Source organism: Lotus japonicus, chromosome 1 (assembly GCF_012489685.1).
Source record: "Lotus japonicus ecotype B-129 chromosome 1, LjGifu_v1.2".
Lineage (NCBI taxonomy): Eukaryota > Viridiplantae > Streptophyta > Magnoliopsida > Fabales > Fabaceae > Lotus > Lotus japonicus.
In genome coordinates, this window is record NC_080041.1 from 130,708,819 (window position 1) to 130,735,152 (window position 26,334).

A 26,334-nucleotide genomic window follows, 5' to 3' on the forward strand; every position below is an offset into this window, starting at 1 on the left:
CCATCTAATTAAAACTCATTACTGAATGCAACAACCATTTCCGGGAAAGAAGAAGGAACCAAACCTTCTAAATTTTTCCAATCTTGAGGGCAACCCATTTCTGAAGGAATCTGTACCTTGTACCTTGTACCTTGTCGTATGGAGCCACCTTCTTCGCCTGCATGCTTCTCTCAGGGATTTTACTATCCTCGAGGGAGAATTCCTGTCGATCCTCCAAGTGACCCTCTCAATGGAAGTCCATAACCAACTCCCAAAAGAAGGCAGTTAAACACTACCACTTTCTTCTGGCCTGATTGGCTCTCCTAGCGGGGATCCCAACCATCATCCATATTCGTTTACTCTACGTGCTATTGGTAGTCCTTCCACATACTACTAACTTTGTTGAGGGAGATGGAGGTATTGTGCTTGTACTATCAAAGCCAAAAAATGACTACTTTCAAGCGGTATTCTTTGAAATGAAAAGAACTGAATAGTAATGCCGCATTCATATATGTGTGGGTTAATAAACAATGCTTCTTCTAGATCGTCTAAGGCACTAAGATCTATATCTATCATACCACCAGGAAGCCTGGCAGCTTTTTTTTATCAGTGACAAAACACTATGAAAATAAAATTTTGCCTATCAATTCTTTTTCACAGCTTCAGTAAACTATCTTTGATCTAGCCCAGAGTCTGGAAAAGCAAAAATCGATCTACTATACGATAGTGGAAAGGAAATTCTTGATAAATCTAAAGTCTTTGTTCCCTTTTGTTAAGTGCAACGTGCCAGGAGTGGAGATAATTTTACTTAAGAAAATAAAAAAGATAACCATAACATCAGTGTATGTATTATATATATCAAGACAAGAAAAATGAGAGGTCATTCCAACTTCTCTTCTGAATCGCATTTGCTTCAACCACTTCATTGGACAACTAGAGCGACATCAAAATGGTTAATCATACATACTATGTTCCTTATGTACATGATGAGTAGGCTACGTACTTCGCCAGATACAGATTTTCACCACATATAGATTTTCAGGCACAGTATACAAAGGAGTTTAAACACAATAACTAACAACTCAGGGAAGCTCGAGTAGATGGCAAAATATCATGCCGGTAACAGAAGACAGATTTTCTACCGGCATGAATATCCAAAGTAGCCTATAGCACACATAGACAATATATATAATAGTCTTCCCCACCAGTGAAACATCATATGAAGTTCATAGCACACCAATCTAAGTCATCATCTTCGTCCTCCTCCTCTTCATCTTGGCGGTCCTCCTGTACAATCAGAAAATGGTAAGGAAACCAAAGTCATCAAATTGAGAGTGAATGGCGATGTTAATTTTTGAATCGTGGATCGATTCAAAATTCAAAAGCACAAGAAAAAAATAGTTCAAATATATCATATAAATGATTAATAGTGCTTGGTGTAGTAATTTTAAGTTATGTTATTGACAAAGCAAGTTAACCATAAGCCTCAAAATCAAATTCTGTTATGTCACAAGTCAATGAAAAATGGAGCAAAAGTAATCAAATAAGGTCTGTAATCACGTGATGCTCCTATGTGAGCAAGTGATTGAATGGCTATGTGAAGCTCCTGTTTTACAAGAATGAGAACAAAGAAATGAAATAACTAAATAAGTGCATTCAGTAGTATTTTTTTAGTTTCTCGTCATTTGACAATTTGAGCGTATTTGACATCATTTGACAATTTCAGCTTATTAAACATCATTTGATCTATGTGCCTTACTCCAGTCAGTGGAAAAAAATACCTTGCTTGTTAGATGAGAAAAAACAGCAATCATCAAATATCATTTAGTCAATTATGAGAGTTTTCCTTCACATTTTCCATTTGAGGTAGATGTAGAACCCAAAGAAACCAAACCACCTCCATATGTAGCAATTGTCAACAATATTCCAAGCCTTTTCTATGATGATCAAAGTTATTACATGGTAACATCAAAATAAAAGTACAAGAAACAGGGAAGTGCGAGATTACCGTTCCCCTGGCTTCATCCTCTTCAACATTTATTTCAGATTTGGACTTGTTGATTCCTCGTCTCCATCATCTGATGGACTTGCCTGGAAATATTATATCATATGAAGCATATAAACAAGAAAATCAATGCACAAGACAACAGAACAACTAGTACAGGGTGCTTACCTGTTTATTATAAGCATTAATAAGTTTTTCATATTCAGCTTTCCTTTTTACAGCCTTCGCTTCATATGGAGCTTTCTCCTTTCCAGTTGAAACAGAAGAGATAGAATAAGTAACAGAATAAAGCCCTTCTTCAATACAATGGGTAAATGCAAATATATTGATATAGTGGAATTCAGTAGAAGTAACATTTTCTTACAGTAGATAAACGACTTTTACTTATAACATTCCTGCTTATATTTATTTTTTTCGAAAGCAAAAGGATATATATATATATATATATATATATATATATATATATATATATATAGTGTTGAGAACAATCCCTCTCAACATGGGTATAACATAAAGTTGATAAAAACCTGCCGCTATAGCAAAAACCTCGAGAAAACCCTGAAGCATGAAAACATGCTTAAAACCAATCCAAATACCTAGCATCTGCCCCTAGGAAAAAATTCAAATTGAAATCGAAAAACGACGGAACAAGTCGCTCGATACCCGCAAACATGGACCCAATCGAATCAAGCAGATTAAAGATCCAAAAAAAAACCCAAACTAAGCGCTATACGGCAGGGACCCAGGAACTAAGCAAAAAACATAAAGATAAACAACGGAAGAAGCCAACGACAGCCGCCAACAACGACAACGCCTTTAGATCCTCAACGAAACCATCAGAACTGCAAACGCCCCATCAAAGATCTCAGGGAGAAGAAAAAATACGGCTAGAGCTCCTTCCAAGCTTTCCAGAATTGCAATGCTTACAGCCTTAGTCAAGGATTTCCATTTTTCTCCTCCAGTCCAGCTTTCCCAATCTTCAATCAATGTTATATAAAAAGAACTTTGATGCATATTCAAAAAGGATACATCAGCACACAGAGCGGAACAGTTTAATATGTAACTTACAGCTGAACCAGCCTTCACATTAGGATTTTCAGCATTAAAAGTCTTTCTGAACTCCTCGCTATGACAGAGTAGGAGATAAGTCAGCTAATTATATAAAGGAACTATAACAGAAAGGGACAAAGGCAGATATACAAACATAGGAACTAACCAGTCATCAACTGGTTTCAATACTTCCTTTGAAGCCCTTCCAGCTTTCTTGCCCTTTGTCATGTTCTAATAATTTCCCTACGGTTTGAAGAAAACAAAAAAAGACAAAGGAATCAGCAAATTCACTATTAAGAGAGAGAAGCCAAGATTAGCCCAATCCATGACACAAGATTAGATCCCAGACAAAAATGGGATAAATGCATCGATTAGGGATCCCAGACAAAAGTGTGACATATCCACCTAGCTTAGCTACACACAACCTATATCAATTTTTCGTGTTTTGGTATTTGTGGTCACATCATAAATCATAAATTCATACAAACACATCACACACTTTTCACATGACTTTCCCTTCAAAATTCATATATCAGAATATTGAGGTCATAATCACAAAAAAGAGGTATTATTCTGAATAACTACATGAATAGACATCACATAATCCTCAACTCAGATATTTGACCAATAAATAAACCCTTCCCTTGACAAACACACACAAACAGAGAATCCTGGTAACAGCAGATACCAATTACAGCCAGTTTTTTTTCATATATTCCTAACTTATCAATATTTCATTTTGATGTCCTAAAAAACATAATCCAAACACACACACAAAAAAACCAACAGAGTTGATATGTTGGGATTTTCTGATTAACCAAACAGATATTGAAGCAGAGAAAAACTAGAGGAAAAGGGTTTACCTTCCGAAGGATGAAGGAAGGAGCAGAGAAGAACTTCAACACGCATGCGAAGCAGAACCAAACACATGCTCTGGAGAATCCAAGCGAGAAATGGTAGGAACAGAACAAGAGGATTCAAGTACAACCGAGTGCGACCGGACAAGCCGGTAAGGTATGGAGATAGACTTTGCCGCAACATGAGTCAACCGAGCCCAAAGGGATTTTTACCTGCAATAGCAAGTTGCCATTGAAGAAAGATACTGTTTTGAAGATCTCCATTGTCCTATTCCCTCTTTATTAATATATATATATATATATATATATATTTATTTGGACTTCCAAAAAAAATAATGATTTTAATTACAACTTTCCAATAATTAGGTAAATAATAATGATAATAATAATATTTTTGCAAAGACAACCTGATCAGGATTAATTCACAGGCACTTGGCATTGGTGCGCGTGTGAATGAAACGATCAGAGAGAGTGTGAGCTGCGATCGAATGTCACCTACATCCGTCAGGTATCACCGTGAAATATGTAACGTTACGTGAGTGGGTGTACGTTGAAAAAAATCTACAGAATCAAAAATAATAACCCTGTACTCGTGGCAATATGACGACGAGCTGACACGTGTTTTTTTCATTATTGATTATTAATTAAAAAGGGATACTCGAGTACTTGGATCACATTGGAAAAGTTTGGTCCAGCTTATTAGGATTTTTATACAAGTTTTGATTCAATTCACACTCCTGTTTCTCTCTCATCTCATTTTTCACTCATTTTCTTTTTCTATCACATCAACAATTATATCTCTCATTTCTTAATCTCTATGGTGGAGGTGATATTGAAGTGTTAAAATAAGTTTTTCATTTTCGCAGCTGCTTAAAATATTCAAAAGATTGAATGAAACATCTAGATATTACCACTCTTTCTATTTGCTAGTAGATTTACTGGTGCGATGCACCCGTCAAAATTTTGTTAGACAATATTTTAATGTAATGTATTTTATGATGATAATATCATTTGTTATTATTATTATGAAAAATAAACAATCCAATAATAGTATTACTTTAGTAATGAGAGCAACAACAAAAGCCTTATCCCACCAAGTGAGGTCGGCCATATGGATCACACTAAGCCATTGAGCTCGATCAAAAACTAAGTTATGAGGGATGCTATTGATAATGAGATTTTCCGTCAACTTTTCCACGATAGGCGTCATTCCAATATCTTCTCTAATCCGCTTATTGACTTTAGATATGAGAAGTTGTAACAAAAAAAAAAAAAGTCTTGGTCGGATGTTCCTACCCGTTTTCCAACGGTAGCTATCCTTCCCAACAAATATATTTCCCATGGATCGAACTTGAGTCCTTACGGGGGCCTAGCTTGCTTACCACTAGACCAACACTTTGTTGGTAAAAAGAAAAGGGGGCTAATCAGAGGGTTCTCGAAAGGATATGGATTGTTGGGAGTTCAAGTTACCCCTTGCGAACCCAAGGGTATAAGCGCAATAACTCCCAATGGTAAATAGCCACCTGTAACCTCCAAAGAGCAATTATTACCGCATTTAACATGTAATAAGACACATAATGTTAGAGAAACACCAAACAACCCAAGAGACAAGAAAATAGTCTATAAGAAGACAGAAAGAACTTGAGAAATACATCTCCACTAACGCTAATCCTGGACTTGAGCTTAAAGATTTACCCTCTAAGCTTGGGACCCCAGGAGTTTATGGAGAACAGATTCAACTTTTATCATTCAAGTGAAATAATAAATGGCAGATCATGTCAGATAAATACTTTCTTGATTTAAGCAACCCTCACTCAAAATTATTGAAATTCATAAAACATGATTCCCAACAACCTCAAAGTAAATTATAAACAGTAAGAATTTGATTTAAAAAACACAGAGAAAACAATTTCTACTTATGATTGAAAGCACGTTACTTCATACTTGACAATTTAAATAATGATCTAAATGACCTGGTCTAGAAGGTGGTCTTTGATAGCCGTAGAGTTCCACTTAAAGATGATAATCTGCTTTCCTAGCAAGGGAGAGCTTTCCATGTTGCAAGTCTCCAAGCCAAAGCAAGCTAGATGCAAGCCGGAAGGGTCAGCTCAAGGTTTATGGTAACAGAGTTCAACAAGCAAAACCGAAGATATTAGGTTCTTGCTGAGGCATATGAACACTTTCCACCATCAAGTAACAGGCCATCCATGGCAATTTCAGCTAGTACATCCAAAAGAGCATTAATTTTACATTTCGGGAAGTCAATTTCATTAAGTACTTTAGGTAGCTCAAACTCATTGAGATTACAGCTCCTCAATGTGTTTTGAATTACCCAACTCATCTCATTCTGCCTTCCGCAATAATGTAGAGCCTTAATAAGAGCAAGTGCAGAGAACATATGAGGAACAAAACCATAATGCACCATCTCCATGTACATATTATAGGCCTTACGAACATTAAGGCATCTACAATGATCAAATATTAATAAATTATAAACTGCTCCATCTGGCTTATAATTCCCTTCGAGCATTGTGTCATGAGCTCTGGCTGCTTTACTCACTAAACCCCTCTTGCTGAAGCCTTTGACAAGCCCTACCACGCTCTTAAATTCATCATTACTGCAGTTCTCTATCAGGGTATCATATATTATATAAGTTGGAAATCGCGAACACCAATCAAAAATCTTGCGCAGAAGAATCCACTTAGCTTCGCTTGTCCTAGCTTTCTTGTTAAGTCCATTCAAAAACACACTCATGGTAACACAAGGTAGCATGTAACGATCGTGATCCACTTCAACTTCCAACTGATAAGCCTTTTCCAAGTTACCTTGAGCAAAATATTCATTCATCAAACTAGAATAAGTATCCTCATCCGACAGTTGTTCCATAAGTGATTCATTGGTGTCTTCATCCAACGGACCGATGCTCTTTTCATCCATCTCAAACTTCAAATCAAAGGCCTTCCCCGGCTCCCGGATTCGGCATAACGCGGATATAACAGGGTTATAACTAACACCATCAGGGGACAATCCCATCTGAGGCATGCCCCTCAAAATCCCCAGCGCCTCCTGAAGCCTCCCGAGAAAGCAATAGCCATGAATAAGTGCATTGTATGTAACAAGAGATGGCGAAAAGGCAGAAACAAAATCAGCATTGTGTAGTAACAGTTGATGATGGATTTGAAAAGCCTTACTGAATTGTCCTTGAAGACAATAAGCATTGATCAAAGTATTATAAGTGCGGTCACGCGGCAACAGACCCCTGCGCAGCATCTCGCAGAAGAGATGAAAGGCTTGAGACAGTCTTTGAAGCGGGCACAGGGCGTGAATAAGCGTCTCATACGTGTAAAGATTAGGCAAGATGCCATTGTTGAGCATCTCCGCCTTGATTTGAAAGGCCTTGTCGAGGTCGTGGAGTTTGCAAAACTGATGAATTATAATGTCATAAGTAAGAGCATCAGGTGTGTGAGGCATGGTTCTCAAAATCCCCAGAGCCTCATGAACCCTCTTATGAGCGCAATAGCCATGAATGATGTGGTTGTATGTAGCAACCGAGGGAGAAACCCCAGTATCAATCATTTGACTCAAAATCCCCAGAGCCTCATGAAACCTGTTATCACGGCAATAGCCATGAATAATGTGGTTGTATGTATCAACCGAGGGAGAAAACCCAGTATCAATCATTTGACTCAAAACCTTATGAGCCTCATCTACACGCTCCTGGCTGCATCTCCATAGAATCCGAGCCGCGTAAGCCTTCGATTCTGATTCTGATTCTGAGTTCCCAGAGAAGCCGCGGATCATTACGACGTTGTAAGTGTTAACGCTCGGCCGCCGCAACACGCCGTTGAATGAAAGACGGAGGAGGAGCTTCATGCTTCGCAACAAGGGTTTTCTTTTTCTTTTTCTTTTAATTAACTAGTTCCACTTTTCCTTCCTTGTGAAGCTAGTTTGTTAGTTACTTGTACTTGTACAACTACAACCTGCGGCCTTCATTTAGTCAACATGTTGACCCGTTGAATTGGGCTGAATGGGACTTTTTTGGGTTTAGGCATGATTACCCATATTTTAATTTCTAACCCAATGCTCACTGCCACCTTCTCCTTCTCCTTGCCGAGGCTTGGCCATAAAAGAGATGGATGAAGAAGCTTGCTGGGAACCGAGGAAAGACCCCGTTTGGAATAATTTAATCAACTCAATTTGTGAAGATTTTACTTAGAAAATTATAATTTGAGAATTTTAAGCTTGATAAGATTGATTAGCTGACTTAGTTGTAATGATTTAAGAACTTAAGGGGCTAAATTTGCTCTAAAAAATTCCTAATATGGACCAAAATCACACAATCACTTAAGTGTGTCCATGTGGTGATTTACATTTTGTGACTTAGTCTACTGCTTAAGGTGATGTTCACTTTGGAAATGATGTCTCGTTCAAGCTCGTTGGTGGGTCGATTGATTCAGGTGTATCGATCAAGCCATGTGACTTAGGGAAAACCCCTCGATCAAGGTATGTGGTGAGTCGTTTGTGAGGGTACAACATGCCAAATTAATGGGTCGAGGAGAATCTCAAAGAAAAGTACAAACCTAGTTGTGATCAATCAATGATATCTCTTGTCAGAAACATGAAAGGTTTACGAGGATGGAATATGTTAGAGTATCCATAACAATGGACAATGGTCCCTAGTTGTTGCTTTTCAACGAAGTTGTGGGTTGGAGCTACATTAAGTGTCTAAGGGATGAACCCTTCGAAGATATCTGAAATAATAGTCTCTTAGTTGTGGCTCATCATCAAAGTCATTTGTGAGAGCTATGAAAAGGATCTAAAGTGTGAATCCATAAGAGATGTTAGGAATCATAAAAGATGTCAGGAATAGTAGTACCTTACTCATGGTTGGAGCTGCATAAAGTGTCTAAGGGATGAATCTGTCGGAGATATGTAATATATGACGTGATATGATTAAAGAAATTGGAGAAAAATGTAGTATGTGAAAGATATCAAACTCTATTATTAGAAATTAGAAATATCCTAGCAAGTCAACTTCCTGAATTTATTACATTTCCGTACGAAATCGACAAGCAAAAATAATGTCCCCAAATTGATTGGAACTTTCTAGTTTCTACTATTTTTATTCGGTCACTGCACTCACTCCTGCTCTGTTTCTGATCACAACCACATTCACACCTTGAGCAGCTGCAAGTTGTTCAAGAAAGCAAGAGCAATCCAGTCCATCCCCACCGGGGACCAACGCACGTGATTGATTTCCGCCGGCGACCCATACCACATCGCGGGCTCCACCACCTCACCACCGATCACCGTTGATCCGTACCCCGGGGGGTCCACCACCTCCCATATCAGAGCCGTAGCATCATCACTGACAGAACACAGATTCCGACCATAACCTGGGGACCACGACACTGCATTAACACACGTCCTATGTTTGCTTAGCTCCATCAATGGCGTGGTTGGTAGCCTAATATCCAAGATTACCACCTTGTTGCTGTTTATCCCCACGGTAGCCATAAACCTTGCATCGCTTTTATTCCATTCCAGTCGAAGCAGAGGACAATCCTGGACTGGATTCTCATAGATTATAGTAGATTTTTCCTTGTCCCGTAAATCAAAAACTCTGACAGAACCATCGCCGGAGACAGAAGCAAACACATTGAATCCACCCCATGAGATATCATACACTTCTTTATCATGAGCAACCAACTGTGCATTCATGACTTCCCTTTCAATATCCCAGATGGTGCAAGTTGTGTCCACGCTAGAAGAAGCAATGAGATTGGTGTCAAATTCAGCCCAATCGAATGATGTTATGGCAGAGTGGTCACTCACTTTGTTGCCGATTAACGAGGACTTTAGTTGAATCTTGTCTTCTTGGATTTCCCATAGTCTTATGATGTCTCCTGATGTGGCGATGAGGTCTGGATTTGTGGTGTCTTCGGAGGGGAAGAACATTGTGTTTGTTGGTGCGTAAGGGTGGTCGAGAATCAGACGAGGGTCGGTGGTGAAATTGGATGTTGTATCGTCGTGGTTGAAGTGGACTAGTTCTACCTTGTTGGCGTAGTCTTCTAAGTAGCTTCCGATGGCGAGTCGCGGGGTTTTGTCGCGGCGGAGTGACCATGCTATGGAGAAAATTGGCCACTGAGCTGCATAAGTGTGGATGCCTTCTTGGCTTTTCTCTGTTTGGCTTTGCATGCTGAAGGTTGCTTCCATGGATTCCATCTGCATTGGATTGCAGGGTCAAAAACTCTGTTTTGATTGTATAAAAGTTTCTCTTTGAATATCCGTTAAACTCAACGTTAATCAATATGGCAAAATCTTATTTATGGTATCATTGAAAAATGTTATAGACATACACACATATGTCAGGTAGCCTATTTTCATGCACAATCAATGTGTTGACGGTTGTGTAAGGAAACCCTGAAATTTCTTATCCGGCTCGATGGAATCTAATAAAGCATTTAGTGCTTGTTTGGAAATTTTTCTATAATTGATTCTAAAACTAGAATCGATAATGATTTTGGAGGGAAGTTTCTTGAGTAGGTAATGAGTTTCATAATTGATTATGAAGACATAAAAGCCAATCCAAACATATAAAAAACCTTTGTCTCATCGAGTCTCTAGACTTTCTGTGATAGAATTTTTGAAGAAGATATCAATATAAGGAACTAATGAATTTTGCAATATATGAGAATTTCTAATAGATGATTCTTTTGAGTTTTGACTGGATGATAACAGAAACTGAGGTACACATATGGCTGAAAAGGTGATTAGTTGTATAGAACTATAAAGGATATAGATGATCATGTATATGTATTTATGTATATGTATATGCATAGAGGAGACAGAAAGATTGAAACAAGTGTAGGTGTGAATATGTCTCTCTTAAAAGAGAATTTAGAAAGGGGGCTTACATTACTGAGATTCCAAAGCCTCCGGTGTTATCTTCGTGCAGTGCAGAGTACAATTAGAATGGCCCTGTGATGAAGGGTCAATGGCAAAGGAAATAAATATGAGAGGGCAAAGCATGCACCACCAGTTTTTTTCCCAAGAGTAAGGAAAAGGAAGGGAAGGTGAAACTAATGGTCAATCATTTTTTCTCTTCATAGTTCGCTCAGCTTTTTTTGGATTTTTTTTTTCTATTCACAACCATTCATAATTCACAATCATATTGGAACTTCAGTCACGTTGTTAAAATCAATTGACCCTGTCTGAGGATACATCTAGAGCTGTGGGACATAAAGAATATCTGAGGTTTTTTTGGGCCAGGTATCTGAGGTTAAAAGCTACAAAGCAGTATGTTATTTTTGTGAAGCAGTAAATTTGGGTGCTGAAATGTGTAATATCATATGTTATTCATTAATGATTTGATTTATCTGTGATGGAAAATTGTTTTTTGGTAGATATCTGTGATGGAAATTAGAAGAGATGGTTGACTAGGAACAATTCTTAATTTATCCTAGTTACTAGCTACCAGTCTGTATTTATATTCCTCAGAAAATGTTATTGCTGAACTGCAAGACCAAAATCTAGAAGCTAAATTTTCTTATATACAGTGTTCTATTCAAAAGTTGACACGTGCTAATTTTGAATCTTGACAAGGTATATAAAATCTTTCATCTCTTCTATTTTTGTTTTGAACTTTTGATAGTACATGAATTAGGTATATGTCTTTCGTCGTCACAGTACACTCCATTGTTTGTCTTCAATCTCAACGTATTTATGCAGTGCTAAATTTTTAGCTATCAAGAGTCACATACTGTCACTGACATGTATCGTTCACAACATGTGAATCTTTATACATGGGAATTCCAAGTGTCACCATGGTTGGTTATGTACAACATGCACAAATTGTTTGTATCACTCTTCTTAGAAAGCTGGTAAGAACTCTAAAACACTTGCGTCAAAGTGAATTATATAATGGATACCACCAGCCAGTCAGCCACATAACGTTCAAATCCTGTAGCATGGCTGCATTATAATGCAAAAATGACACTGAAAAAACAATTGACTCAATATTCATAATTCTTATAGGGCTCACATGCTGGAAGGCAGAAACACTTCTCTAAGGATTTTACATTTTGCAATCAAAAGTAAAATAGCACCACAGCTCAACCAAATACATATCAGATTCAAGTTTCTTTCATTGCAAGAAATATAGTCCCAAAATGCCAAAAAAATTAAGGTCAAGAACATGGTTTAATGTCTTCAGTGTGTCAGTGACTAGTACAGAAAAATACAGTTCTTATGCTTTAACCATGAAGCCTGATTAAGCCTTGACATTCGGTAATAACTCTGTCAGGAATTGATAATAAAACTACATTTTCTCCACATCGTAGATATCATGCAGCTGATCTCAATCCTTGACTGATGTCCGTAGTATCTTCACATCATGGATGGGTCTGAATAAATGGAAAATGAAGCAATGCTTGATAAGTTTTCAATAAGATCATAAGAGAAGATCAAAGAAGTTTTTGTTTAAGTTTAATATGTCAATTAGACGTTTTTCATAAAATTCTGTTTCATGGAAGCCCCGTCATAACATAATCTTATAGTAAAAACTACACAGATGGTCATTTTATGTTTTCAATTCATATACCCTAATAGGTGTTCATTTGCCAAAACCATTCCCTGCAACTGTAATAACTTATTTAAGGAAAACCATGGAAACAAATTGTGACAATGCAGGGGCAATCCCTAATTGCTTATAGCTATTCCACATATGACAGAAAAATAAGATGTAAATTGTATCATTCTTCAGGACACCTAGCATATCACTAACCCAATATCAGCAGGTTTATGATCCTAGTGCCCCAAGTCATCGTTGCTTAGGTTTGGTGCTAATTTCGGAATCATTATTATAGACTAAGAAATTTGAGACAAGATTGTTGGTTTATGTATAATATCTGTTTTCAATGGTTATCTTGAAAGATATTTGACATACCTATCATTGTTATCTGTTTGGACACTGCCAAGCCTCTTGATTATTTCCATCCCCCGACAAACTCTTCCAAATATTGTGTGTTTTCCTGGTAGAAACAGAAATTGAGCATCATTAGGAATGCCAGAAATTTCATGATATGAATTAGAATGGTTGATCATAAACATATCAACCCAACTTGATCAATTTAACCATTCTAATACTAAGGCTATGACTAACGATTTAGTTGAGTTGAATATAGTAATTAATGAAAAAATAATAACTTTGCTAATTGGATGTAAATATGCCCGTTAATATCATCAGTTGATCATCTAATCTTTTTGCGTTCAGTGACCTGAAACTTCATGGTATAATGATAAAAGCTACACTAGCAGAATATTTTAGATTAATTAGTGGTCATGTGGATCAATGTCTCACCCAAAAGTCAAGAGATGAAAAGAAAACAGGAGATGAACTTCTTCCAATTACCAAACCAATTCTCTTTTTCATAGCTCACCAACCAGAAAAAAGATGACATTTCCTTATTCTGAGACAGTTTAAGTACAATGAGCATGGTGCAGTGTCACTTAACAAAGCTACATACGGCAACATGTATATACTTCCCAAGTTACTTGATTGAAAAAGTGACGGCTTAGAATCCTAACAATGCAAGCAGGCGACACAAAGCAGAACAAAATTATCTAAGCAATAATAAATTTTAACAGTGAAGGAAACACGAACTCACCATCCAGAGAAGGGCATGGTGCCAGAGTAATAAAGAACTGACTGCCATTAGTATTTGGGCCAGCATTTGCCATGGATAAGATACCAGCTCCAGTGTGCTTCAACTCTTGCCTGATCTCATCTTCAAACTTTGCACTGTGATAAAAAAATAAAATGACACAAAGTGACTAATCATCAAGTGAACTAAAAAAAGCAGGGACAAAAATATAAAGATATGATAATGCTCTTCAACTCATTATCTAAACAAGATTAAGAACCCTAAACAAGAAGAAGAAGAAGCTTAAGCATGATAGATACCCATAAATTGACTCTCCACCCCTTCCTGTTCCAGTAGGATCCCCACCTTGCACTATGAAATCCTACACAACAAACCACACAAATCTAGGTAAGAACATTGATTAATTAATACTTAATAGCAATAGGTAACGATGAAATTGGAGATAGTAACCTTGATGATCCTGTGGAATTTAACATTGTCATAGTAACCTCTGCGAGATAGTTCAATGAAGTTCCTGCTAGTTCTTGGTGCATGCTTGTAGTACAGCTAAACCCAACAAACAAAAAAATTCAAATATTTTTAGCACCCAAATTTTCATCTCATCTAGGGTTTATAGCCAGCAAGCAAAGAACACCGGAAAATTACCTCAACGGTGAAGGAACCCATGGAAGTTTCTAGAGTAACCTCCGGCGAACCACCTTCCGCCGTCGCCCACATCTTTGCTCTGAGTCTCTGAGTCTGACACCAAACCAAACAATGAAGTGAAATAAAAAGCCAAACGACTTTAACTTGGGCCGAACCGGGTCGGGTCGGACCGGGCCTCACTCACATAAGAGCTTTTGTTTCTTCTCCCTCACTTCATTTTCTCTTCCGATTTGAATGGAAACGATGCTAGACGGTGCAATCCGGCGAGCGGTTATAATCGGAAACGGCTTCGCCGGAGCTGAAAATCAGAGCATTGGTTTGATCCGTGCTCTCGGCCTCTCCAACCACCACTCGTTATACGTAACCGTTTTTCTGTTCCTCATTCCTTTCCCTTTTTCATTCAATTCGATTCTCTTCTCTGCTAATGCTGATGGATTTTGATTTTGATTTTGCTTCAGCGCGTGACGAGGCCCCGTGGAGGAATCAATCGATGGCTTCAGTGGCTACCGGTTTCTATCCACAGAAAATTGGACTCCGTTCTCAGAAGATTGTGTGGTAAACCGAATCATGTTTCTCCGTTTCACTCTCACAACATTGGTAATGCATTACTCGCTGCTTCTATTTCAATCACATTGACGTGGTGATGTGATGGTTGTTTGAATGTTTGTTGTTCTGTTCAGGTATATCTAATGTCTTGGAAGCTGATGCTCACCACATTGCAACAATGGCTCGTGAAACGTTTCACAAGTATGTATGTTGTGATTGTTTTTGCGGTTCGGAGTGATGGTTAATTGAATTGTGTATGAGCACTATTACTTTGTGTTTTTATCCATATAGCAGGGATGGCCCCTTGTTGGTGGTTGCGTCTGGACGAGACACCATTTCTGTTGCCAGCTCCATTAAACGGTTAGCTTCAGACAATGTTTTTCTTGTTCAGGTTAAACTTTTCACTTTATTTTTTCTCATGTTTTGGTCCCCTTGAAGCATATAACTTTATATCATGATTGACTGCCATAGTGCTACCAAAGTGTTGCGTCAACTCTAATAAGTCATGATTCCCACATTAAATGATCAATTTCCTCATTATTTCTCCCCATTACGTTTGATTGCCTCAGAACCTGATCAGACTTTAGGGCCTTAGTGCTAGCTACACTATGCTAACATTGGGCTAAAGATATTGGATGTTGCTTGCTTTGAAGATCTGTGATCATAAACCACAATTTCTTAATAACTCACTTGTAGGGCATTTTACTTCTTTTGAGGTTTAACATGACTTGCCTATTTCATTTTGGTGTATGTTTTAATGATTTGTCCTTTTCAATTCCATATGTGGATGGATTATGTATAATAGATGAAGGTATGCATTATTTGTATTGCAGTCTGACTTTCTTAGATGTCCAATTCAGATACAACATCCAAGATTGTACCTGAATAGGTTTGATCTTGTAATTACTCCCCGCCATGATTATTATCCCCAGACTCCTGAAGCTCAGCGGCAGATACCTTGGTTTCTTCGGAGGTGGGTCACTCCATGGGAACCTCCTGGCCGCAATGTGGTAGGTACTGTGGTTGTGCGGTAGCTCTTGATGACTCTGTCTATGGAAAAACATTTTTATTGTTCCCATATTTAAGTTGAAATGTTCTAACTAATTCTTGTCCTGTTTTGAATGTCTCTGATTTTACATTTTTCCAGGTCCTCACTGTTGGAGCACTTCATCAAGCTGATTCTGCTGCTCTAAGGGTTGCCGCTTCTGCTTGGCATGATAAGTTAGCAGCTTTGCCAAAGCCCTTGCTTGTGGTTAATGTTGGAGGACCTACAGGTATTTTCTTTTGCATTAAGGAACTTGTAATTCTTTTCCTATTGTATTTTTTAAGGTTCTATCACCTTAATTATTATGTATGTTGTTCGATATATCTAGAAAGTCAGTATCAATATATGCTTATGCACCTGATGATTGTATAACCTTTGCCTTAAAAGGGTAAAATGTGCAGTAGTCTGGGCCCATAGGTCTCCAACTGTTTGTTTTGGTGTTTATCTTTGATTGATAAGTGTTGTGTTGTCAATGTCTTTAAGCAAAATCTGGTCAATCGTACATCATTTATGTAACACTGAAAACTCCTCTTTTCTTCTGTCTTAATTTTGATGATGCCTTCTTTATTGGACACTTTTTAATGACGCAAAAGCCTAATCTTTAAAGGTGAGAAAGGAATTGCATACCCTACATCTAATGTTAGGCTCGTTTTGAACTTTCAAATTTTTGTATTACACGGGACATAGTTGAAAAGTTAGCAAAGCTGATTAGGTCAATTTTGCATCAGTTAATGCTTATTCGATTGGAACGTTACGAAGCTGAGTTCAAAATTTAAATTTTCAAATATTTGTATTCCCTACGCTCCTACGCCTGATATTTTCTTCTTGATACTTTTAAAAGGTTTTTCAAGTCTGACTTGTATGACACCCTGTATTGTACCTTCTGTCTTGATCTTTCATATTTATTTTGTTCAGGCAATTGTCCCTACGATTTGGATCTTGTAAATAAGTTAGTGGTTATGCTTCAGAATGTTCTTTGGAGCTGTGGGACAATCAGAATATCCTGCTCTAGAAGAACTCCTGGGAAGGTATAAAAGGTTATGCTATATGTGAGAATCTTTTTGCCTTGTGCACATGGTTATAATCAGTTTTGGCTTCTACGATGAGTATCCTTATGTTTGGTGATTTGTCTGTATAACTCTGGTAGTTGATCTAGTTTTGGCTTCTATGATGTTGCTCTTCAGTTTATGTATCTTTTAATAACTTACTTTGTCTGTTTAACAAACTCAATTTCTCCATTCTTATTGCAGATCTCCAAAATTTTGGTCAAAGAATTTGCAACAAATCCTAAGGTCCAAATATGGGATGGTGAAGGTAAATTGGTTGTCATATTCTTAGATCTAGGGAGAGGAAATTCATACATGTCTAGATATTGGAGAAGTGGAGATTGATTAGTGTGATGATATTTCATTTATTAAATTTAGGTCCAAATCCACATATGGGACATCTGGCATGGGCTGATGCTTTTGTTATCACAGCTGATTCAGTTAGTATGATGAGTGAGGCCTGTAGTACCGGGTATGTATGATCAATGATGATGAGCTTACATCTCATAATAATATAAAAATCCTTGTTTATAAAAATTCCTTAAAGTGAAACCCATAGTGTCTGACTCTATATCTTTTACTACAGGAAGCCTGTGTATGTAATTGGAGCAGAACTGTGTACATGGAAATTTGCTGACTTCCAAAATTCTTTGCAGAAGCTAGGAGTTGCTCGACCATTCACTGGAATGGAGAATGTGAGTTGCCAGCTGTAATGTTGTGTTATCTTTTTTGTTGGTGTAAATTCATATCATTTTAATTCAGAATGCACTAACCATGACTCGTTTTCTCTTGATCATTATGGATAAATACACCAACCATTATTCTCTATCCAGTGTAGTTACTTTCTTTCTCTTTAATCAATTATACAAAAGTCTTTATCGCATGAATAGATCGCAAAGTTGGGTGTATAAATATTTTTCTTATGTCATGATACAATTCCAAAAGTAAACACATAGTAAAGGCTAGAAGTACTATCCAGTACCTTATCAGAATTATTATGTGGTCTGTTTTTTCTCTAGCCTCTCTGCACTGCCAGACCATGTGCATAGATGTTTTGATGAACAAATGTTGAATTTTACTTATTTGTATTTTGAAAATTCAGATAACTGAAAGCTGGAGCTATCCTCCTCTGAATGACACTGCTGAAGCTGCTAATCAAGTAATTGCTGCACTTGCTCAGCGAGGATGGACTATTCCAGCATAATGGTTTCTTAAGCCTCCCACCATTCCTTTGTAACTCTTGGAATTCATTAATGATGTGTGTGATTGAAGAGGAAACACTGTCCAATAGCGGCTGGAGTTGTGCTCAGATTCAGCGTGCTTGCTAGCTGGGGCAGTTTCCTTCTCTTGAAGAAGTCACTAGAAATACTTCTACTTTATATAGGTGAAGCTGTGAAGCAGAAGTGGGCAATGGCGGTCTCACCAATTTTGGCTTATAAAAATCTGTTTTTCCCCCCCACAATGTAGTTGTTGTAGGATTTAGTTAGGCTAAATCACACATCCCAAATCATATATTTTTTAATCTGCCAAGGAACTGTGTCATAATGAAAGTGAATTGTACTAATAAGATAAGTTTTCCCTGAAATGTGTTATTCCGGTCTCTCCTTGAGTCATTGTTTGTATATATGTTAACGATAGTCAAATTGCTTGTGCAATGTACCCAATGGCCAAAAGTAAGAATATTGGGCTGAACAAGTTATCTGTTGAGTCTGATGCACGGTACATAGGGAAGCATGGATTAGGTAAAAGATGATATTTATTGACTAATTAATTAATTTGCCCATTTTATGTTTCTTTCTATTTGAAGCAGTTCCGTTTTTCTTTTCCTTTTCATTGGACCTATTACATCAACCAAGCAAATGGCACAAGTCGTATATGCACGATACCTAAAATTAGTTTGTACATTGGTTTTAAACTCTAATTTTTTAATTTTGGTGTGCATGATTGAGTTGGATCCGCATGCTTGCTTTCACGTTTATATGTAATTTTGGTTAATTTTTAGGTGTTTGGATGTTTTCTTTCACAACGATTCTAGCTCCAAAATCTGTTCGGAATGTTCCGATGGTCCTTTCTAGGGGCCAAGGAATGTTGTGGCTTGTGGAGGAGTAGTTAGAGACCATCTTGAAGCTTTTGTTTTTGCCTTTTCAAGAAAGTCGGGTGTTTGTTCTGCACTACAAAATTATGATATGCGGGTATTCATAAGGCTGAGCTTGCTAAGGGAAAGATGTTTTACAAAAAATTGTCATTAAATCTGATTCTTCGTGTGTGATTCAGTTGTTGGATATTAGATGTTGGAGGAACCATTCTTGTACTAATATCGCTTATATTATTTGGAGATTGATCACTAGAGATACTCAAGTTTCTTAGAAACATTCGTTGAGATTTTAGATAATCAAATTTTGTGGCATAGATACTCAGGCATTATATGAGTTAACCTTGGAGAATCATGTGAGAATGTTTGGAGTTCTTCCTCTTTTTATTCAGGTCTTTTTACTTTAGATAGTGCCTAAACAATTTCTTTGTTCGCCTTTTAGCCATGTTGATTCATAAAAAATCTAATCTTGAAAACTCATATTTTCAATCCATCCACTCCTACAACCTTATATAAATCCCTCTTTGCTTTTCTTCAAATCACATGTACATTATTTAGAGTATGACCGTATTTCTATAAGAGCGCAAGTTCCCAGGATAAAAAAAAGAACTAAATAAGTAGGATAGGATAAGAGAGAAGGATGGGAAAATGCAAGGAGAGGTGATGATGAAACTTATGTGAACAATTCTGAAAATAACACAATTGCAAAATGTTGCATTAGAATTTGAGAGGAGTTGACACGTACCTTAAAATTGTTATGAAATAGATTGTGGATTACCAAATCTAACAAGTGTCTGACAAAAATGAAACAACTGTTTCAGCTGAGATTGACTATCTTGCAATATATTATTCAAAGGATCAACTATTATATTCTATTGGACCAACAAACACTAAATTAAAACAAGATATGTCCTATCTTATCACCAAATGCCCCCTAACTCTACAAATCAACTAATTTTTGCAATATAATTTTGTAATCTAGCAAATTGCTCATAGCTAGAAGCCTCCAATTTATTACTAGTCTTTCGTGAAGCCTTGAAATACCTATGGAAATCTTTTTCTAAATCTCAGGACTCGGTAGTTTAAGCTTTAAAAAGTGATTTATTAGAGAAAAAATTACAAATTAAAAAAAATCACGAATTATTTATTGTACTAATAATTTTCTTCAAAGAGAAAAAAAAGCCCACCTCCAAGTCCAAATTGTAAATAGAGTATTTTGGTCTTGTTGAATCGGGTCGACATTGAAATTTGAATTCATTGTCGTCGATTGTTCAAGTCAAGTAGATTCTTCAGAGAAGAGTGAAGAGTGAGTAAGACTCACGATTCAACTCAACTCAACTCAAGTCTTTGATCTGCGTCGGAACGAAACAACAAGCAAGTCGAAAATCTCCAGTTTTGAGGGTTCATCTGAAGAAATGTCTCAGAAGAAATTGACGCCGAATCTGGATCGCCAAAGCACCAAGGTGCTCAATCTCACGGTGCTCCGGCGAATGGATCCGTTCATCGACGAGATCCTCTTCACCGCCGCACATGTCTCTCTGTACGACTTCAACATCGAAAGCAACCAGTGGGTTCGTTCTTCGTTCTTTGTTCTTTGTTCTTTCCCTCCCTTTCTTTTCACTCTTCACTTCACCCTCTTATATTCACTTCTTCTCGTTTGCAGAGTCGCAAGAATGTTGAAGGATCTCTCTTCGTTGTCCAAAGGTAAATCAACAATACTCTCTCTCTCTCTCTGTAATCAACAATACATACATTTGGATCTTTAACCGATTTTCAAGATTTGATTTGATTTGATTTTTCAGGAACCCGCAAGTGAAACCAGAGTTTCAGTTTATCGTCATGAATCGAAGAAATACAGGTTCTGATTTGTATGTTTACTAGTAGATTGCCAGTTAGGTATAATTTATTGACAAATCTGAAGGTATAGTTTGCTACACATCTGGAAATATATATATATATATATATATATATATATATTGTATGTATGTATATATATATAATGTACTCTAGTAATGTAAATGGAAGGAAATTAGTGAAAAATACGAGCCGATAAGGAGGAGAAACCCCGAGGCATTACCCGAAAAACAGAAAGATGATATGGTGCCCTCCCTATGTGATTCTCCTCCCTTCTCTGTGTTATGAAATATCCGCCATGCCGCTGCCATGGCGGCTTTTTGGCCTTACGCCATGGCCGATATCGCACCATTTCCGCCATTATTTGTCATGTATGGTGGGATTTCGGCTTTCCACCATGACCCACCATCCGTGATTAACAACTAAAATGAGGAAGTTACTTTAGATGGTAAAGTAAGATATCACAATCATTGATTTAGATTTTTGTTGAAATTTTAAAAACACTATATTGTTATACATATGCAAGTATATGATCACAATGTCAACTGTTGATTTAAAATCAATGGTTGGTGATGATTTACTTTACCATCTAAAGTAACTTTCTCATTTTGGAGAAGTCAAACCCCTCTATTTTTGTTCATTTCCCCTTTTTCTCTTTTATGTTACTAACTCCCTTTGCTTATCCCCCCACTCCCCACTCACACTAGCCCCTTTTCCTACTTAGGACGTAGGGGAGTAAACTTGTAAGACTTAGTGGTTGGGGTAACCCTTCAATGAAAGCACATCAACTTCTTCTAAAGTACATCCACCATGCAATTTGTCTGTGATGTTATTTACTTATTTTCTTCAAATGCCTCCCTTCTTCATAATTCAAATAAGTTTTACGGGTAGTTTTTTTAATTGTTTGGAGCTAATTGTTGCTGTAAGTAACATATGCCGTTCTTGGAGATGATAAATTAATTATTGCGATATTGAAAACAGATTTATTATTTAGAGTGAGAGTGTCATGAATAACTTTCTCAAAAACTTAACTGTTATGCTTCACACATAATGGGGTTTTATAATTCTGACATATTTCTTGACAGATAACCTAAAGGAGAACCTATTGGATTTTGAGTACGAACTTAAAAAACCATACTTGTTATATAGGAATGCAAAGCAAGAAGTTAATGGTATATGGTTTTACAACCCAGATGAATGTGAAGAAGTTGGAAATCTCTTTAATAGGTATGGTGATTTTCTCCAGTCAAGTTATTTATGCAGTGTTTTTAAATGCTTGATTATGTTCAAACTTTTAGTGGCTAGATGCTTATATCTAATCTGGACTAAGACTTCCTCCTGCTTGTTTTCATGTTTTTTAGTAATGTACCGTATGTAGTTGATATTCAGGCTGCTTATCCGCAAGTAATATGTGTTCATTTTTTCCCTTCAATTTTCAGGATAATTGATGAATACCCAAAGGCACCTCCAAGTACAATAATGCCTTCTAGCAATAGGTAAGGATTTTTAGAAAGCTTATAAAATCATTTGACTTTATAAAATCTCAAAATCTTTTTTTAAAAAGCTTATAAAATCTAAATTTGTTTCTATTGTTATCTCTTTTCATGCCTTTTCGGATAACTTCTCTTTGTAAATGTTACTTTCTATCGTAGTGTGCTCTCTACATATTAATGATTCTAAACAGCGTTGCTTTTAGTATTCTGTTTGCGAAGAAACTTGTGATATCAAACTAAGATATAACCTTCTTTGATGAAGTGTTTCATTTTAAGGCCTATAACTCTCTCTCTCTCTCTCTCTCTCTCTCTCTCTATATATATATATATATATATATATATATATATATATATATCACCTTCCCCTGGTTGTAATTGCCTGTTGAGTGTGCTTGTTCAGAATTTAAACTATTTATTTTGTTATCTTATTATTCCCACTTAATTACCTCTTCTTTTTTATTAATAAGTGATTATTGTTGTGTGGCGGCATGGCTTATGCCTGATGTTTTTATGTACTGTAGTGAGTTTGAGGAGCTTGAGCCAGTGTCAATTATAAGAGAAAGCCTCCTAGAGTCATCGTCAGCTGCTGCTTCTGCAAATACTCCTGAAGATTATGTTTTCATTAACTCCTTGAACGTATGTAATTTAGTTTTATGCCACTTTTCTCTACTTTTTGATAAATACTTCTATAATGTCAATTCTGTGTTTTTGTTTCTATTGTATGATATATGTGGCTTTACAATTTTCTGAATTCAATTGTTGCAGGCATCCAAGGTTACTGGAAATTATGCTTCGAGTGTAGAAAGTTTTGGACGGCCCTACCATTCTGCAACTGTCACTTCTACTGTCCCCAATGGTTTATTCACTCCTGCACCTTCTGTACAAATACCATCTGCCTCTCATTTAGCTTCATCTGCCTCTCTTGAAACAATCAACATTGGCAATCAAGTCACTAAACTTGTTAACCCTTCTACTTTTCTTGCATCCAACTCTTCATCTTCACTGATAAGTTCTCGTATACTTTCGTCTGTGCCACCTAATGCAGCTGTTCATCATCCCCTGATACTGCCAAACCAATACGGCACTCCAGTTTTTCAACACTTTCCACCACCTAATCCTCCTCTATCTCTTAACCCTATCCCTAGTCCCACACCTAATAGACCTGTTATCAGCAGAGATAAAGTCCGTGATGCACTTCTATCACTGGTTCAGGTACTTCTTGATTTTACCATCTTTTGTTTTGTTCACTTAAGTTTATTCGCAATTAATAATTTAATTATATATTTTTTATTCAGTTTTTTTACTATTTTTGGAGGGGGTAAAATAAAGGAAAAGACAGAAGTAAAGGCTAATATGTTCTAGTGTTACCGTCAATGAGTGTTTAACATTAGCTGGTTTTATAATTCCAATATAAAATGAATCTCTACTTTGTTGGAGTGATGGCATAGCAATCTTATCACTTTAGTTTGAATTTTAAATTTGAATTTATTTGCATTTAAACTCTTTCGTATTGCTTTAAATATATGTTTATGTACATTGGATGTGTGTGGTTAAAAGTAGAACATAATTTAATACATTATTAAAACTCTTTATGGTACTGGATATTTGGAAGTCCTATTGATTCACTAGATCTTTGAAATGAGTGAGAAGTGAATTCATTTGACATTGCCTGTTTCCATTTTTGGCTCTATAGAGCTTGTGATACACATGTAGGTTCAATAAAAATTTTAAGAGGATATTTCCTGATTGTTTTAAGCTGTTTGGATTTGAATCAGCAAATATTCTCTTCAAAATTTGGTGCTGTAGCTTGATATAAGATTGCTTTGCACCCAATGAATTGGGAAGTTAAGTTCTTTGGGGAATGGGGAGAGGAGGGGATATTGTTGGAGACTTGATTTGAGGAATTTAGATTTGTAAAAATCTGAAGGAGAGAAAGTTGGATGAGATAAGGTGCATGGGTTTGGGGATGTAATTTGTGTTGATAGGTGAAAAGGTTGTTTAGATGGATGGTAGTTATTAGGTACCAGAAATTACAGAGAAAAGTGATTTTGGAGAAAAGAAAATATGTTGTATTGAATGACCAAGGATCCTGGAAATCATCAGATCCTGGAATTGAAACAATTACAAAGAGCAAAGTAAACAGCAGTAGTCAATTTCAAGAGTGCCTATTCTCTCCCAATTTTAACCCAGTTCACCTTTCCCTCTCCCCTTTTCCCATATTTATACACCCCCATTCTCTCTCAATCACAACCAATTCAGTTACAACAGGGCCTACTCTCCTGCTGCCTCCTCATCCATGTGCTGATTCAGTGCATCACACCTCTTCCTCCTTACATAAACCTTATAGTGATCTTGGGCCTTGCAATAGTGCCCATAACAGTAGTAACAAGTAAGTTAAGTAGGAAAGGTGGAAGTGGTAGATGAGATAAAGTTAAAAAAGAGTAAGGATTTGGTTTGGTCCCATGAAAGTTGACTGTTGTGAGACGAATTAAAAATTGAATTTTGAGATGCATATTGATGTGCCTTAGCCGAGAGTTCTAGAGATTTTGTAGAATGTGTCAAAGATGAGGTAGGGGAGAGGAAAAATATCTTCAACAAAAGCAATGAGAGCTGTGAGGGTGTGAAGAGAGCTTGAAAGTCGTGATACAAATAGGCACTTTGGGTTATGCTTTGCTATAGCCTACAAAATTGTATGTTGGGATTTTTTTTTTTTTAAAGTTGTGTATAGATGGCTAACAAGGGTAACAAAGATAACAAAAAATTAGGTGCACAGTAAAAGTGCCTATTAGGTGCACATTAATAAGAATTCCGTAAGCTGTCTTTATATTTATGATGAAGAAGACATCTGCAGTTTCAACTGTGTTGATATTTCCGTCCAGACTTCATAGAAACCATTATGTTCAAGAGTGTGAGGTAGAGCTGTGAAGTCTGAAATACTGTGGGTCTAAAATATGAACGCTGCTGAATGAGAGAGAGAGAGAGAGAGAGTGTGTTGTGTTTGTGTGTGTGTGTGTGTAACCCCTTCAACGTTAGATCTCTTTATACTTTACAATAGAATTGAAGATTTGAAGTAACCGAATATAACAGATAGTGAAGTGATGAATGTGTGCTTTTCATTTTTACCATTTGTGTAATGCTTGCTATTTTTAACTTTCATTATTATTAATTTGACCTTCTAAATATTTCTCTACTAATGGAATTTTCCTGTGCCAGGATGATCAATTCATTGACATGGTGTTCCAAAAGTTACTGAAGGTGAATCTTTCGTGAACAATGGAATTTCGAAGGTTGGGTGAAAAAACTGCATGTAAAATTAGTTCTGTGTATAGTAGTTACGCTTTGACACAACTAACAGGACCACAACATCACTTTTGCAACTTAGTATAGACAATCTGGCCCCTCTTGAGATCTGGCCACAACTTTACTTTATGTAGCTGTTAGCTGAGATCACTCTCAAGTGATGTCACTGGAGAGGATTTGAACCTGGTGAAATCCACAGTATACTATCAAATTACAGAGTGCATTAATACACAATATTATCTTCCACCATCGAATTCATGCATGTATATGTGGACAGTTATCAAAGAAAGCAATGATGAAGTTGATGTATTGATAACTGTCCATTTGTACACAAAATTTTATGGTGAAAACATTGTGTATTCTTACACTGCAACTCCAGTGTTGAAGAAGTAGCCATCTGTAATGGTTGAATGGCCTTGAATAAGTGCGTTGAATGTCAGTTTCCCCTTCCGCTTGAATAAGAGATTGTGTTTTTTGTACTAAGAACATGGAGGTTCAATCGATTTTCTTCGGATCAAATCTTTTATTTTGGTATTAGCTAGTGATGTTATCAGTATTGTGTGAAACTCATGCTCGGCAATCGGCATGCATTCGGATACAAATGAATGGAATTTACCTCTGATAAATTTCTTTGCTTTCTAAAACTAAATTAAGGTGGTAGGCAGTAATAATTTAAGTACTGTACCTGTGGTGGCAGTAACTTGGTTTTACTCAGATCACCTTCGAATTATGTTTTTCTAGCTTGCAAAACTAAAC

The 26,334-nt window shown here is 36.8% G+C and overlaps 5 protein-coding genes and 1 pseudogene across 6 annotated transcripts; 2 read left to right on the plus strand and 4 right to left on the minus strand.

Moving 5' to 3' along the window:
- Nucleotides 1–1,194: 1,194 nt before the first annotated feature.
- On the minus strand, nt 1,195–6,004 carry LOC130725767 (high mobility group B protein 1-like; annotated as a pseudogene).
- Nucleotides 6,005–6,043: 39 nt separating this feature from the next.
- LOC130725774 (pentatricopeptide repeat-containing protein At5g39710-like) lies at nt 6,044–7,765 on the minus strand. The gene has a single exon (XM_057576967.1). It carries the CDS (start codon nt 7,763–7,765, stop codon nt 6,044–6,046), a length of 1,722 nt encoding a protein of 573 aa, XP_057432950.1.
- Nucleotides 7,766–8,814: 1,049 nt separating this feature from the next.
- On the minus strand, nt 8,815–10,903 carry LOC130730774 (WD repeat-containing protein LWD2-like). The gene is made up of 2 exons (XM_057582872.1): nt 10,810–10,903; nt 8,815–10,117 (listed from the first exon to the last, which is right to left on the minus strand). The coding sequence occupies exon 2, from the start codon at nt 10,115–10,117 to the stop codon at nt 9,065–9,067; it is 1,053 nt and encodes a 350-aa protein (XP_057438855.1). The 5' UTR covers nt 10,810–10,903; the 3' UTR covers nt 8,815–9,064.
- A 1,112-nt stretch (nt 10,904–12,015) lies between these two features.
- Nucleotides 12,016–14,356, minus strand: LOC130730776 (peptidyl-prolyl cis-trans isomerase CYP18-2). Its single transcript, XM_057582876.1, has 6 exons — nt 14,203–14,356; nt 14,008–14,103; nt 13,857–13,918; nt 13,561–13,694; nt 12,840–12,924; nt 12,016–12,297 (listed from the first exon to the last, which is right to left on the minus strand). Exons 1-6 carry the CDS (start codon nt 14,272–14,274, stop codon nt 12,252–12,254), a joined length of 495 nt encoding a protein of 164 aa, XP_057438859.1. The 5' UTR covers nt 14,275–14,356; the 3' UTR covers nt 12,016–12,251.
- Nucleotides 14,357–14,397: 41 nt separating this feature from the next.
- On the plus strand, nt 14,398–18,639 carry LOC130730775 (mitochondrial fission protein ELM1-like). Of its 2 annotated transcripts, none has more exons than XM_057582873.1 (11): nt 14,398–14,562; nt 14,661–14,799; nt 14,883–14,949; nt 15,040–15,139; nt 15,609–15,758; nt 15,896–16,022; nt 16,709–16,821; nt 17,044–17,107; nt 17,218–17,311; nt 17,426–17,534; nt 17,942–18,639. In XM_057582873.1, exons 1-11 carry the CDS (start codon nt 14,437–14,439, stop codon nt 18,041–18,043), a joined length of 1,191 nt encoding a protein of 396 aa, XP_057438856.1. In that variant the 5' UTR covers nt 14,398–14,436; the 3' UTR covers nt 18,044–18,639. The 2 variants fall into 2 exon arrangements, with proteins under 2 accessions (XP_057438856.1, XP_057438857.1); XM_057582874.1 differs by having other exon boundaries at nt 14,399–14,562; nt 15,043–15,139.
- Nucleotides 18,640–20,153: 1,514 nt separating this feature from the next.
- Nucleotides 20,154–26,097, plus strand: LOC130730777 (mRNA-decapping enzyme-like protein). The gene is made up of 8 exons (XM_057582877.1): nt 20,154–20,502; nt 20,595–20,635; nt 20,734–20,789; nt 21,871–22,012; nt 22,225–22,281; nt 22,800–22,914; nt 23,044–23,490; nt 25,492–26,097. Exons 1-8 carry the CDS (start codon nt 20,347–20,349, stop codon nt 25,546–25,548), a joined length of 1,071 nt encoding a protein of 356 aa, XP_057438860.1. The 5' UTR covers nt 20,154–20,346; the 3' UTR covers nt 25,549–26,097.
- The last annotated feature ends 237 nt before the right edge of the window (nt 26,098–26,334 follow it).

Coding starts and splice junctions, on each gene's coding strand:
- LOC130730774 (XM_057582872.1), bottom strand. CDS start 10,117: ATGGAATCCATGGAAGCAACCTTCAGCATGCAAAGCCAAACAGAGAAA.
- LOC130730775 (XM_057582873.1), top strand. CDS start 14,437: ATGGAAACGATGCTAGACGGTGCAATCCGGCGAGCGGTTATAATCGGA. Junction 16,023..16,708: donor TAATGTTGGAGGACCTACAG/GTATTTTCTTTT, acceptor TATTTTGTTCAG/GCAATTGTCCCTACGATTTG. Junction 17,108..17,217: donor CCAAATATGGGATGGTGAAG/GTAAATTGGTTG, acceptor TATTAAATTTAG/GTCCAAATCCACATATGGGA.
- LOC130730777 (XM_057582877.1), top strand. CDS start 20,347: ATGTCTCAGAAGAAATTGACGCCGAATCTGGATCGCCAAAGCACCAAG. Junction 20,503..20,594: donor ACATCGAAAGCAACCAGTGG/GTTCGTTCTTCG, acceptor TCTCGTTTGCAG/AGTCGCAAGAATGTTGAAGG. Junction 22,915..23,043: donor TTTTCATTAACTCCTTGAAC/GTATGTAATTTA, acceptor CAATTGTTGCAG/GCATCCAAGGTTACTGGAAA.
- LOC130730776 (XM_057582876.1), bottom strand. CDS start 14,274: ATGTGGGCGACGGCGGAAGGTGGTTCGCCGGAGGTTACTCTAGAAACT. Junction 13,695..13,856: donor GGTGGAGAGTCAATTTATGG/GTATCTATCATG, acceptor TTTTTATCACAG/TGCAAAGTTTGAAGATGAGA. Junction 12,925..13,560: donor ACCATGCCCTTCTCTGGATG/GTGAGTTCGTGT, acceptor TGTTTCTACCAG/GAAAACACACAATATTTGGA.
- LOC130725774 (XM_057576967.1), bottom strand. CDS start 7,765: ATGAAGCTCCTCCTCCGTCTTTCATTCAACGGCGTGTTGCGGCGGCCG.